Source organism: Lathyrus oleraceus, chromosome 3, assembly GCF_024323335.1.
Source record: "Lathyrus oleraceus cultivar Zhongwan6 chromosome 3, CAAS_Psat_ZW6_1.0, whole genome shotgun sequence".
Taxonomy (NCBI): Eukaryota; Viridiplantae; Streptophyta; class Magnoliopsida; order Fabales; family Fabaceae; genus Lathyrus; species Lathyrus oleraceus.
The window spans coordinates 329,871,578-329,886,592 of record NC_066581.1 but is presented as its reverse complement, the minus strand read 5'-3'; the positions used below and the strand labels follow the sequence as shown (position 1 = coordinate 329,886,592).

The following is a 15,015-nucleotide window of genomic DNA, read 5'->3' as shown; positions in this document are numbered from 1 at the left end:
GCCAGAATAAGAGGGTGGGAAAAGCAGATGGCACGCGGCCCAGTCCAAACACCAACAGAAAACAAAACAAAAAATTGAATTAAAGGAAAGCGTGTCACGTTTTCATGTGGTACACAATATCAATCAGTTGCCTTTTTTTTAAAACACAAAAAGACAAAAACAACAATAACCAATCACGTCTCACCACCTCTCCATATTCAACCTTCGGCCATGCATAAAAACGAAAACAAAACCCTAAACCTTACCCATACATGCATACTTTTTCCTCAGATTTCTCTCTCATGTTTCCACCAAATCGAACAAAATTTGAAGCAAACTTGTAGTACTCAATTAGTAGAACAACATGGTATCCTTAGTTTTCACAAATGAATAATGGATCATGGAGAAAAGTAAGCAACAATATACAGGTTCAAACGTGTTAAGCATCATTCATTCAAAACTGTAAACAAAAGTTTGAGTCTAGCTCCATGATATACTCATTAGTAGATCTTTCAGATGCAGATGCATGAGCCTAAACATGATTAATATCTAAGCATGAAGAAGGATGAGGTGAAGAGTGCTTACCTAGTGGAGAGTGTCCACTGCACTTTTGGTTCTTTGAGAAGAAAGAAGAGTAGGATCTGAGGAAGATGATGAACAAGGATGAGCAAAATAAATGCTCAAAAGGAAGCTTCAAATAGAGAAAAATAATGAGAGATGGAGAAACTTCAGATATGTTTCCTTCCTTCCAACGTATCCCCCCAAGGTTTAGAGAGTGAGAGTGAGTTTTATAGAGGTTGTAGGTGAGGGTAGAAAGGTAAGTTCATGCTAAAAAGTTTGTTACTCCAATTTGAAAAAAATGAAAGTGAGAGAGCATGTAATTGTGTGATGCATTTTGAATGGTATTGTGGTGATCTTTTTGTGTCGTTTTGGAAGCTGAAAAGGAGTGGAAAAGGGTCAGCACGTGGGACTTTGGGACAGAGTGGATGGAGCAAGATTGGACAAAGGGAACGTTTTCCCTATTTGGAAACGTTGATGCATGGTGTTCATGCATGATATATGCATGTTAGGTGGTCATAAAAGGCAAATAAGAGGTGAGGTAGGCGTGCAGTATTGGCCATGGTGCAAGCAATTAATAACAAACATGCATGAAACCAATAAAACTCATGATAATGAAAATTAAAGATCAGTCATGCTCAAGCTATTAAATCTCCATTGTTTCTTGACCAAATGAAGTCATCTTGGGCTTTTTGGAAAGAGGGAAAGGAGATGAACAAGTTTCATGTTGGAGGAAATTTGAGACAAGGCCTAAAAGTCCATTAAAAATGGCCACGAAAGCAACAACTTGGAACTGCTTGCATGCATGTAAATTATAGGTCCTTTGGCAACTTTGACGACCCAACTTTGCAGCTCTATAACTTGCTCACTAAACCACCAAATAAGAAACTTTATGAAGTTAAAATGAAGAGAGGAATTTGATCTATATCTTTCATGTTGAAGTTGCTTTGAAATGAAGCTAAGAAGCAGCTCAAAAGTAGTTACTTGAAACTGATTAAACACTTAGCAAAAATTTTACTAAGTACAAACCCAATTACAACTTTAAGGTCTTGACTTTGAAAGAGAATAACTTGAGTTGTATTAAACCAAATGAGGAGTTCTTTGAACCATTAGAAAGAGAAAACTTTGTACTACAATTTTCATGTTGAAGTTGTCTTGAAATGAAGCTTGAATCTAGGTGAAAAATGGCCATGAAGTTAACTGAAATTAGTTGTAAACTAACCAAAAATAGTAACTTTCGTCCAAAACCCTAATTTCCATTTTTGATAACTTTTCATAATTCTTGATTTTTGATGAATCTGTTGAATTTTCTTTATCAAATTTCAACCATAGACCATATTTGACTTGTATAACACAATTTTGACCCAAAAAAATCAAGAGTTGACTTTTTGATCTGCTTAGTTGACCTTTCCCCCAATTGAATCAAATTATTGATCATCTGAGTAATTGAACCTCTTGTGATTAAAATTGATCTGCTTGGTTGACCTTTCCCCCAATGGCGTATACTATGTATTGTATGCATACACCAATACATGTGACATCAAGGCATGCATGCACCTATGCATGTGACGCCTACATGCATTGGCTTTGCATGCATGCGCCCAGAGCCTTGGCGCCTCCTATGTAGGTTAATCAATTGCGTCAGTTCAACTGACGCATCAGTAAAAAAAAGTGATTATTTTAATATATTTTTTAAAATTTTGATTATTTTGAAATTTTATTTTTAAAAACTGATTATTTTAGAAAAATCTAACTAGTACTAGTATATAATCCAACAAAATCCAGGCACACATCACTCGTTGAGTTGCGCGCCAACACTGTTAAATTTAAATATTTTTAGCAAATATTAAGAATTTCAAAATATATTTTATTTAAACTTTAAAAAAAAAAAATTTAATCGCTTCATATTAAGAATTTCCTTCTAATATTGTAGCACGGACAGTTGGCAATTTCTCTAGGCTAATACTTGGCCTTACAATAACCACTGTTTTAAGGATACTTCTCTACTACTTTAGAGTTACCCTATTATTAATTGAACAAGTAGAGATTTAAACAATTATAATTTTGTGAAAATGACATGCCAACCAATTATTAATTACCAATGGAGAATATAGATTTGTACAAGTTAAACGTTGCTTGCACTAGACTACTAGAGAAACATCCCCCTATACACTTGTTTTTCACACGTGTGCATGCAGTATGCATAAACTTTCACACGTGTGCATGCAGGCTTCTACCATTTTAGAATCTAAAAAGTATTGATATCATCAATTGAGATTTCTTTGGGGACCTTCAAATTTAATTGTTGGGTATCCCATTTAGAACTTTTCAACTTTTGAATGAAATCATCAAACCTATCTTCCAATTCCATTAGACTATTGGCAAGTTGATCATATACATTACCCTTGCTCTCCCAGTTCTCACTAAGCCAGAATGTCTGCCAAATACTTCGCAATACCGATAAACTTGTAGCTCCAACCTGCAATGTGATGGTAGAAGATGAGATACAACCCTACATGCTTCATTGATTTTGAGCTTGAAACATTATATCAGTTGTTTATACCTTGAAAGAAACGTAAAACTTCAAATCATCTAGCTGCGGATTCACAACAAGAATATATTTTTCATTTGCGTATAATTTGAGAAGATTCTCTACCTGCACACCATTCTGACATTAGTTATATAATTTCCAAATGTAAAATAATTAGTTGTAAAACTGTGATAATAGCAGCAATAATGACCATGTACCAAAAAATGAGATCTGTCCATGACATCCATCTTCTCTAAGGGTGAACCGAAAATTATTTTTGGCTTCATGAATTGTGACCAGACTAATATATTCTCTTCCTTGTTGCATTCCATGCATCCTGAAATAAATCCATTCGGAAAATCGGAAATTACCTTGAAGGGTAATAACAATAACTCACAACAAAAACCACTGAATTTATCTGAATCTAACCTGGAACAGTGGAATGTAAAACATGTGATTTTACCAGTATGCGGGCACGCTTAAGATTTATCTGCAAAAAAAGTTACTTATACGGCAAGAAAACAAAACAAAGCAACTGTTCGAACAAAGATTGGTAGATTTTATTCTTTACCGTGTTAAACTGGAGAACTGAAAGTGATTCATATCGTAGCCAAATATGAAGAAGTCGTATACACAACCAAGTTGATGACAGTACAGTATATGATTTTACAAGGCCAGGTGTATCCTGCGGTCAAAAGCTAAAAGATTGTAACATGGAAATCAACGGTGTTGTGGTGCTTCCGCAATAAGAAATAAAGGTATCCTGAAAAATTATGTAGTTTACCAGTATCAATATGCCTAAACCAAGGCCAACCAATTGAGCTACCACTTCCCAAACCTCTTCCTGAGATATTTTGATGAAACAATTATTGTTGTAGTTTTGTCATGAATACATGTATATAGATATGATGCTTGAAAGCATGAAATCATGAAGGCTCTATAGATATGATCATAAGTGAATGAATGGCATGAGAGTATACATCACCTTTGCTGCTACCTCTCCTAGATTTGCGGAAATTGCAAAGTGGCTTTGAATCACTCGAAAAGAAGGATCTTTTAGTCCTCTTGCTATAGCCTGTTTTAATGTCAAACACAGAAAATCACACAACCATATGTGCTTGTTTTCAACATACCATATGTGCATTTAATTACCTTAGTGAGATTTCCAAGAGATGCCAAAGGAAGAAAATATCCAGGATATAACTGGGTTGTAAGATCAAAAATGCTGCATGAGATACCATTGTGGTAAGGGTTTCTTTAGAGCAATATTTCATTTGCATATTTCCATATGAAAACAAGAAGGCGTGCTCAGACCTTCCGGCACTGCCAATGAAGTCTGCATACATTCTCCATTGCTTTGGATCGTCATCAAAAAGATTCCCAAACCTCCCACCTGGAAAAATTAATAAACGTCAGTTTAAATTAAAAAATTAGTACATAATCATCTGCTTCCTTAAGTTTTCTTCATGAATTCCCAGACCAATGAATAAGCGCCCGACAGCTCCAATGCCATCCTTTGATACCCATCTAAAGATGAAAGCATAAAATGTTCAATCAACCAGAGATAAGTCAAATAACAAATAATGGCTGCAAAGAAGCATTTAACATGAGTTTAATTTTGACATACTAGTCAGCAAATCACAACCAATCATTTGCGTTACTTTAAAAGTAGTTATAATTGATGTCAAGTGTTTTTAATGATATGACAATGTTGATTGATCGACGGTGTAAAAAATATTTAGGCTCAAAGTATATGAATTATATCCTTAACATATTACCGTATGTGTTTCAAAACGGTATTACTATATACAAAAGTGGAATATTTAAAATTCATAATCCACCTGATGGCAGCAGCAGAAGCAGCTGCCGTGGTTCCAGAGAAAGAACCGACACCAACAGCCTGCAAGTGAAGGGGGAATTTCGACACGAGACAGAAACACAATCAGCATTCCATAAATTTACGTGAGAGATAAATAACTTTAAACACAAGACGACACGGTGAATGAGCGAGCACATAGAATTGCATTGCACTACACTTTGTTGCATGATCACATAGAAACAAATAAAACCTTCAAATGACTTTTTTAAAGGAACATATACAACTGCTGAAGGAAATGGTTTCCTAATCAAATCAACATGCTTTAGGAAACTTCAATCAAGATAAAAAATCATTTATGTGGCAATTAGATGATAGAAATACCGATATAACGATTTTTAACATTTGCCCTTAACCGTATGCCTTACTGACATGCACAGTGATATTTTGTGCACTAATTATCAAACTTGATGCTAAGACCACCAAATGCATATTAACCAACTATAAAATTAATCAAACATTCATAATTCAAACAATCTTGAGAAAAAGAAAAATTATCAACAAGAAAGCCATGCCTTTAGCAGACTTGAAGTGACTATGGTGTGACATATCCATCCAGTCACATTGGTAGGGAACTGTAGTACCATGTAATGCAAATAATCATCTGAGACTGATCCTGCATCATACTGAGAAAGATAAGTAAACAAACAGTTACCCTCCAACTTCATCTAATCACTGAAGTTAAAACTCTAGTATTCTAGTGATCCTTAGTTCAGTCTTAATTAAATCATTAGAAATTTATGACCTATTGGATACTATTTCTATGGCATCAAGTTTTAAAGTATTTCATACCAAAAAAGAATGAACAATGAAATTATTAAAGGAAACATGTTTCGATGATAGTGTTTATCCAATTTTCTAAAGCTCTGAAGTTCAACAAGAAGAAAAACAACAGAAAAGCTGTTTAACATATTATAGATTATTAATAAAATGAATTTATGTTAATTACCGGGAAAGCCTGCTGGCAGAATAAAATCTTTAACCATCTGTGGAAGCCAGGATAGTCTTTCATCAGGAGAATGCAAAACATCGAACTTGTTTTCGGTAGACCTATCCTCCTCGATAAGAACCGTTCGCAACTGCAAATCATCACCTAAAATGTATCTGCTCATAAGGGGAAGAAAAGCTCATAGTTGAAGTTTCTTGTGGAGGAGTCAACCATTCTGATATTTAAGCAAGAATAAAATAAAACAAATGGAAACAATAAAAAATTTAATAGGCTACACAAATATACTCCAAGAACTTAGCAAGGTTTAAATTGTGACTGCAGCCACTGCTGCAGTTAGTCACACTATCTATGATATTACAGAAAATTATGGACAAATGCAGTTGATGGCATCAAAACATCAAAACCTCGACGTTTCAGTCACAATTGGAGTTGTGGACTGCAATTTCAATTTAAAACCCTCGACAGCAAGCAAACACCACCATGACTATTCTTATTCATATAGCTGATGCCTATGAAACACGAACACAGACACCAGATAGATACACCTTCAGTGCGATGCATCGGTGCTAGACAGGCTGATGCAAACATTGTTTCTAATAAAGCAATTTGTATATCATCTATCTTTTCTAATAAAGTAATAATTAATGTGCATTAATATTTCATAATCTCAACTAAAAAAATCATAAACTAAACTAAGGGAAACCTCTTAAACAAGGAAAGTCTACAACATATGGTATAGTTAAGTAAAAACCTCTTAGCAGTACCGTTGCTGTATCTCTCCACCAATATCACCTTTGATAAGCCTTCACCTCTAAAACAACATAAAAAAAAAATGAGATAGAGTTGATTGGTACACAGAAACACATCAAATTCAAAAGCTAAGTTTCATCAAATCAAATGAGCCCCTAAAAAAAATAATCCAAATTCAACAACTTCACATGTCTACAACAAACAAATAATGCCATTGTAACCTAATGCTTCAATCAACTTGTAAAATTTCACCCCTTTCTTTTGTACAACAGATAAAAATGCAACCTTTAAAGTTTTTTTAAGAAACAAAACAAGCAAAGAGGTTAGTAACAGACCCTCCATTATCAGCATCACCATTATCTTTGAAACTTGAATGTTCAGAGGAACATAGGATTTGAAAACATCGAGGCCTAACTCTCTTCAATTTCTTCACCTTAAGTGAAGAATTGAATGCAGTTGAAGAGAGTGACAATTGCAAGGTTGTGTGAGACATTGAAAAAAATTGAAGCTCTTAAACTTGTTATAGTTGAATTGTGAGAAAATTGCAAGCTTTGATGATGTTCATCGCTTCTACTAATTCTAAAGCTGGCACTATAGCATCAACTATCAACCTATCCAAAGCTTGAAACGTAGAAAGAGACACGAATCCGGCCGGACCGGTTTTTCCATTTGAACCGGAAAATGGTCGTCCAATGTGACCCGAACCATATATTTTTGGGCTAACAAATTAGCTGTTTCATAAAGTCTTTAAATTGAATTTTGACCAGACTACTTTGCGCACCCCCTCCTCCACCCAAACGCCATTGTTTGGAAGCACAAATATGTAATTTTAGGAGTTAGGTGGTTCTTCTTGATTTTGTGTTTAATATTATTTTTATATTTTATTTTTCCTTTTTTGAAGATACTTGTAAAGATTTAGAAGAAGTTGTTAGGTTATAGAGAAGGTTCTTTTTTTTAGGGAGGGGTGAAGGGGGAGTTAAGATCTCCTGAATTAAATGGAATAATATGTGTAGGCCTAAGAAAAAAAGGGGGTTAGGAGTCATAGATCTCCGGTTGATAAATCTATCCCTTTTAATCAAGTGGAGGTGGAAGTTGCTCACATGTGCTTCTAACATGTGGTGTAGTATCCTTGAAGCTAGGTATGGTGCTTCAATTGTTTCCTTTATTCGATGGGGGAGGATATCAGGTTCCAAACAACTTCTACTTAGTGGAAAGATGTGTCTCTTCTTGAGTTCAAAAAGAATGATTTCTATGATTGATTTTTTGATGGTATCTTTAGGAAAATAAGGTTGAGTCTCCCTACTTCCTTTTGGAATAATCCTTGGTTAGGAGTTATCCCCATAATGGATAAGTTCTCTAGTATTTTTTTAACTTCATCCAACTAGAAAGTTGTTGGAAGATATTTGGTGGGTGGAAATAGGATTCTTATTTGGGATCTTAGGTGGAGAAAAATCTTCTTTTTTTAGAGAGTTTCTTGTGTTTGAAAATCTTCTCTCTCTCTGATCTGAGATGTTATTCTCTCTCAAGATAAAGATAAAGGGATTTGGAAGCATTCTAAAGAGGGTTTACTCTCTGTTGTTAGTGCCTATTGTGTTTAGTTAGTTGGCTCCTCGTCGCTATCTTTGATAGAGATTTTGATTCTTCCTCTCATATGGATTAGTTGGGCTATTTCTAAATTGGTGATCTTCTTTTGGCAACTTTTCCAAGATAGATTTCTTTCTAGAGAGAACTTGATTAAAAGAGGAGTTATTAGTGATCCTAGAGGGATTCTTATCCTTTCTGTGGGGATTTGGTTGAGTCGGTCTCTCGTCTTTTTGTCATTGTGAGTAGCTTTATTAGTGTGGTATAGAATCTTCATGTGGATGGGTTGACCATACACTAGACGACCCACCTCTAATTATTGTGTCTATTTTGGTGACATTTAATCTCATGGTCTACCAAACGCCAACATACTCTCTCTTGGTGTAGTGCAGAAGACGAATACCACAGAGTCGCTAATGTAGTATATAAATCATGTTGGATTAGAAACTTATTATTGGAATTACATTGCCTAGTCACAACATCCACTTTGGTCTAGTGTGACAATGTGAGTGATGTCTATCTATTTGTCAACCCAGTTCAACATCAGTGCACCAAACATATTGAAATGGATATACATTTTGTGCGTGAAAAGTTGTTTGCGGCCAAGTACGGGCCTTACATGTCCCTTTAAGTTGTCAAATTGCTTACATCTTAACAAAGGGCTTTCGTTACAACTCTTCGATGATTTTCCTGATATATATATATATATATATATATATATATATATATATAAATCAATAAAGAAACACGTTTTTTTTTCAGATTTAGTGTTGAATTTGTAGCTGAAGATTTTTCGTTGGAATTTTCAAATTTCAATATCATAAAAAATCATCAATAGTTTGATAAGATATGCAACTTTTTTCATAGCAAAGAAGGTTAGTTTTGAGAATTTGAGTCGGAACACCGTAAAGTCAACATTTAAAAAAAAGTTAATTTTGAAAATGTGTTGGAACACTGCAAAATCAGCCATGAAAACTTAACGGGAGCCGAAAGGGTGGTGAAGGAAAGGATGATTTGGAGAATACTTGCACCTACATATTTCCATTATCATCCCTATGTGAGACTATGATATGGAAGGGTTGTTGATAATGAAGAATTGGGGGCTAGTGAAGAAAGGGAGGGAGTGGGATCTACTCCATTATGTCTCAATGTCACAAACACTTGTAACGTGGTTTAGTTTTGTTTTGCTAAGTTTTAAAAATTGGATCGAAGATCGAATAGGTGAAACTTACGGTTTAAGATTGAATTGGTTCAACCTACTTGCGAACTGTTTATTAAATAAACCAATAATATAAAATTAAATTTCATAAATATGTCACACATATAATCATATGTTCACAACTTAATAAAATAAATATTTTAAAAATTCATTACAAATTTAATAAAAGAATATCGATAATCCATATAATAACATAATGTAGTTTTACTCTTCATTTTTCAACATTCATTTAACGATAAATTTACCAAATTAAAGAATTAAAATAAAAATAAGTTAAACTAATTCAAATCAAAATTAAAATAATAGAATATAATAACTAAAATAAAGTTTAAATGATTAAGAATATCTAAATTAAATAAGATAAGATATCAAAAATAAATAATATAATATACTTTATTAAAAAAAAATGAATTTAAATTGAATTTCGATAAATAAATCTTAATTGACAACAACAAACAATATTGACTTGAATGACAATCAATAATGAGTTAGATATTGTGATTATGTTTGAAAGAGACGGCGTGATGATGATGAAGTGGTCGAAAGAAACACTATAATTGAGTGATAAAACTTAGAAGTTTGTTTGATTGTAAAAAATTATGAATTTTTTTTTGTGATCGGAAATGTATTTTGAGTTTTTGTATTGACATATTAAAATTTATAAATAAAAAAAAATTTAATGTCAAATTTGATGAATTTTTTTGAACTGGACGGTTTTACAAAATCGACTCCGATTCTTTGGTTCGAATGGTTTTAGACGGTTTAATCCGATTTGTTTTACTACGATTTTAATACATTAACGGTTTTAAAGGTTAATCCAACCGAATTCATCTTCGATTCCTAATTCATCAGGTTGAATAGGCCGATTCGATCTGATTTTTAAAACATTATTATCAATACATCAATCTCATTTATTACAGTTCCACAAATTATATAAATAATTTTATTTTGTCAGGAAGATCTCATCACATAATTGTTCCCAAAGTTTGCAGTTATTTAGAGATTCAATGATAGTTACTTTACTTAGTTACATAAAAAATAATAATAAATAAATCATAAAGAAAAACATACACCTTATAAATCGCCCAGAAATTAAATACTCCAAATAATTGATAAGGCACATCACATGATTGCAGCTCTACACAAATATTATTGGGGAGTGGGGTCTACATATTTTTTCTTCCTACTTCTATTCACTTCTATGCTAATTGTACCAAATTAAGACTTCTTAATTTTAAAATAGAGACCTACTCGACATTGATTGAAAAAAATACAAATACTTTAAATAGAGTTTTGAAGGTTGATATTCAATTCTCTTATTGTGAGAATTGGCACTAACTAGGTTAGGGTCTCAATTTTGAAAACAAATGATAACAAGTTTTTTACTTAGAGTGGGGCACCTATGCATTATGGCGCTGCAATTTTGATAAATTTTACATTTTAGTTTCGATCTAAATATTGTCAAAGTCACCCTCCATCTAAACATTCAGAATTTCAAATTTAATTCTTATTAAATGGGATTGAATTTATCTTTATCTTATAAAATTGATTTAAAAGAGAGATGGTGCTTATTCATAAAGATATGATGAGGTCATATATTCCAATCTAATATACATTTTTACGTTTATGATTTGATATTTTGAGCATAAACATAAATCATGAGTGATTCGATAGAATAAATCTGATAACAAATAGTTAAAGAGATCTTAACTGAGACTCAAATATCATCTTGAAGTTTTTAAATAGGATGAAAAATTAGAGAAAATAGAAAAAATTAGATGAAACTTTTCTTATATATTGAATGAATAATACAAAGTTAGTTTAAAAAAACTATATATATTAAGCTATATCAATTTTAATTAACTTGTACGGCAATATTGTCAACTAACTTTGACAATTTAACTAACTTGTATTGCATGCTACAAGTTTAACCACATTAACTTTCACCCAATTCTATCCACACCATCAATAACTTCAACATTTGATGAACTTGTCCTTGATAACTCTAATACTGATAATAACCTTACACTTACCCTTAACATTGAACATATCTTTCATATTGATCAATATTTTAAAAGATTAACTAAAATCAGACATAGATGTAATCATTTATCTGACTACATATGCAATTTCTCATTGGATTCAACTACATTTAATCCTTCAAATATTCTTTACTTCATATCTCATTGTCATTCATATGTTAACCTTTCTACTTTACATAAAAGTTTGCATTGTCCCTTAATTCATATGAGGAGCCTGTTAGCTATAAGCAAGCTAGCACTCAATATTGTTGGGTCCAAGCAGAGATTTTGAACCCCAAGCTTTACGATAGAATAAAATATGAATATTTGTAGATGTTCCTTCGCATATCCAACATATAGAAAACATGTGGATTTATAAAGTGAAGCATAAGGCATATGGCATTATTGAGAGAGATAAATTAAGGTTGGTTGCTAAGGGATATAACCAAATAGAACATGTGGTGATATATTTGCAAAAGGTCTATTAAGGGCGGGAGGATTACAAACTTCTTGTGGGGGGCGACGCTCATCTATTGTCCGCCGATATGGACTATCTCCACCATGTTGACACCTAGATTGGCGCCATCAGCGATTGAAATTTCCTCAAATTTCTTCCTTAGGCCCTCAGTAGCCTCAGTTGCCTTCCCATTAAGACCTTCAGTGGCCTTTGGTTCGATATCAGCAACCTTTTCTTTCTTATAATTCTTATTCGCTCTAGCCTTTTCAGCTTTTAAACGTTCGACCTGTCGAAACCTGTCTGCTAATTGGGTCATATCTCTTAGATATTGGGTATCTAACTTTTTCCTAATGGAATAGTCTAACCCTCCAACGGCCATTTCGACCAATTCATGTTCAGGCACTACTGTAAAGCATCTAGATTTCAACAAACGGAACCTATTCAGATAATCATCTATAGGTTCAGTGAATTTTCTTTTAATACTGGCTAATTCCTTAAGACTTATCTTAGTTTGACCCATGTAGAATTATTCATGAAATAATCTCTCCAAATGAGGCCAAGTATCTATGGAATTTGGTGGCAAAGTTGTAAACCACGTGAAGGCATTCTTCGTTAAAGAACTGGGGAAATATTTCATTCTTAGGTTCTCACTGTTCGCTAAATCCCCTGCCTCAGTCATGTATCTGGCTATGTGTTCTATAGTGGATTCACTAGTGTCCCCTGAGATTTTGGTGAACTTGGGGATTTTACGACCCCTTGGTAATTCAGTTTGTAGGACATATTCTGATAAAGGAGAGGTATAATTTGGCCGTCGAAGTCTTATATTCAGACCATTCTGGGCCATGATTCTCTCTATCATAGTAGTTAAGTTATTTTCCATCATGTTTTCTTGCCTAACCCTATGAATTACTTCGTCTGCATCCTGGTCTCTATTAACCATCATTACTCTCCTAGGTTGTTCTTCAGGGACTTCCCGTCGAATTGGCTGTTGTTCTAATCTTGCCCCCATGACCCTTTCGTCAGGCGCTTGTCTAGGTGGTCGAACCTGATTTATAGTTGGTTCTTCTTCCTAGATTATAACTTGGTTTGGTCTGCGTCGAACAGAGGACTGAGGGGCGCCTAGGAAATCTGTTATGTGTCCCATCTGCGCTGACAGTTGTTGGTATGTTTGGGCATTATCATTGTTAGTCCTATTTACATTCTGTATTAGGGGAGAAAAATGGTATTCATTTCTCTGGCAAGAACTCCTACCATATCATAGTTACTAACATCCATTTGTTGTCTAAAGGCTGCTTGGTTATTCGTTGTAAAGGTAGGTAATAGGGTGGATAATCCTTGTGATTGGGTATTTCGACCTACATGGTTCATGCCAGAACCAGAATTTTGAATTGGCGAAACAATCGTATTATGGGGTTGAGTATATATGGAAGTATTATTTTGAAGTCCTGCCATGGAAGTAGATGGCATTCCATATGGGTATTTTCTCCAAGGCCTAAAATTCTCAAATCCCGGTGGCCTAGGGGTAGTAGGTGTTGGTTGGGTTCCGACAATTGTCGAAAACGGGCCAGGGATTGAACTTGCAGAAACGTATGCTACGCTTGACATAATAGGCATTGTTGTCGAAATAATTTAAGGCCATGGATCCAGATGTTGGTATGGCCTGTGTACTAGGGATCTCAGTGGATGCATCAATCGAACTTGTTCCGACTGTGCCTGTTCCCTGGGGAGGAAATTGTTCCCCTTGACTGGTTTTATTAACCATCTTTTTTGTGTATTTTCTTTTGGTTATAGGTTGCGAATTTCTGAACCAGAACCTGAACCTGAACTTTCTAAACCTACCCTTAAGGAAGCCATTATGATGATTGCAGAGGCTTCAGTTCAAAAGATCGATTCTCTGGTCGCTAACTCTGAAATCAGTGATGATCCTCAATCTGTAAGGACACACTGGAACAGAGTCATTGGCTGGATGACATCTGAGTCTTTTAGGCTGAAGAGTGTCTCTGAACAAGTCAGAAATGACTACATCAGAGATGCTGAGGCAAGACTCCAGGAGAGACTTGCCAGAGAAGCTGAAGCCAGAAGGCTTGAGGAAGAAAGGTTGGCCAGAGAAGCAGAAGAAGCAAAAAGGTTAGAAGAAGAACGACTTGCTAAAGAAGCTGAACTCCTAAGGCAAAAGGAAGCTGAAGCAAAGGCTCTGGCAGATGCAGAAGCTCAGGCTGCTGCTGAAGCTGAAGCTCAGCAGGCTCTGACTCTGGGGGAGTCCTCCTCTGTGATCCCTATGGTTCTTGAGACTCTGAAAGAACTCAAGAAAGATCAGAATGAACTCCGAGCCAGAATGGACAAGCAAGATACTGTCAACGACAACATCCAGAACATGCTTGCTATGCTGCTTCAGAGAATGCCTCCGCCTCCGAACCCTTAGGCACTTAGGAGTTATTTGTTTTTACTTGCCTATTGTTTTTGCTTCTGTCTTCTTTTGGATCTGATGTTTTTCTTGTTCTTTTGACTCTGATGTTTTGTTTGTTGCCTTTGTGCTTCTATCTATGAATTTTTCAAGTTTCTCTTTATTTATTTTCTCTTTACTTATTTCTTTTACTATGTCCTTTTGATTCTGACAAAAAGGGGGAGAAAGTAATTATTAGCTCTGATGAAAATATTGTCTAAAACCATTAAGCATTCTGCAACATTTTTTTTTATATATAAACAAAATTATCTAACTTGGACTTAAGAAATTGCAGAAATTCTCAGAAACCTCTTTACTTAAGAAACTCTGGTAAGAACTTAAGAACTTCTGAACTCCCTAGCATTATCTCAGGGGGAGCTTCTGTCTATCTGATCTAATTTTATTCATGTTTCATCTGCTAATTAAAGTTGTTTTGTCATCATCAAAAAGGGGGAGATTGTAAGAACAAAAATTGTGATACAACAGATTCCTTGATTTTGATGATAACAAAGGATGAAACCAAAAATGGCACCCTAACGAAAAGTTTCTAAGTGTGCAGGACTCTGATGACATCATCAGATACAATACCAGATCAGAAGCATATTATCAAATGATCAGAAGCTCTGAAGTTAAAACAAGTTCAAGAAAGTCT

General features: G+C 34.5%; 1 protein-coding gene across 4 annotated transcripts; it reads right to left on the bottom strand.

Moving 5' to 3' along the window:
- Window positions 1-2,599: 2,599 nt before the first annotated feature.
- Window positions 2,600-7,264, bottom strand: LOC127127473 (protein root UVB sensitive 5). 4 transcript variants are annotated; one of them, XM_051056661.1, is made up of 15 exons: window positions 6,978-7,264; window positions 6,644-6,703; window positions 5,893-6,047; window positions 5,459-5,559; window positions 4,909-4,967; window positions 4,548-4,594; window positions 4,382-4,460; window positions 4,220-4,292; window positions 4,053-4,142; window positions 3,852-3,911; window positions 3,639-3,752; window positions 3,497-3,557; window positions 3,286-3,404; window positions 3,101-3,193; window positions 2,600-3,016 (listed from the first exon to the last, which is right to left on the bottom strand). In XM_051056661.1, the coding sequence occupies exons 1-15, from the start codon at window positions 7,133-7,135 to the stop codon at window positions 2,786-2,788; spliced, it is 1,500 nt and encodes a 499-aa protein (XP_050912618.1). In that variant the 5' UTR covers window positions 7,136-7,264; the 3' UTR covers window positions 2,600-2,785. The 4 variants fall into 4 exon arrangements, with proteins under 4 accessions (XP_050912618.1, XP_050912620.1, XP_050912621.1 ...); XM_051056663.1 differs by having other exon boundaries at window positions 5,459-5,569; window positions 6,657-6,703; window positions 6,978-7,133; XM_051056664.1 differs by having other exon boundaries at window positions 6,657-6,703; window positions 6,978-7,133.
- Window positions 7,265-15,015: the final 7,751 nt, after the last annotated feature.

Coding starts and splice junctions, on each gene's coding strand:
- LOC127127473 (XM_051056661.1), bottom strand. CDS start 7,135: ATGTCTCACACAACCTTGCAATTGTCACTCTCTTCAACTGCATTCAAT. Junction 6,048..6,643: donor AGCAACGGTACTGCTAAGAG/GTTTTTACTTAA, acceptor CCTTATGAGCAG/ATACATTTTAGGTGATGATT. Junction 3,194..3,285: donor TGGACAGATCTCATTTTTTG/GTACATGGTCAT, acceptor AATGGTGTGCAG/GTAGAGAATCTTCTCAAATT.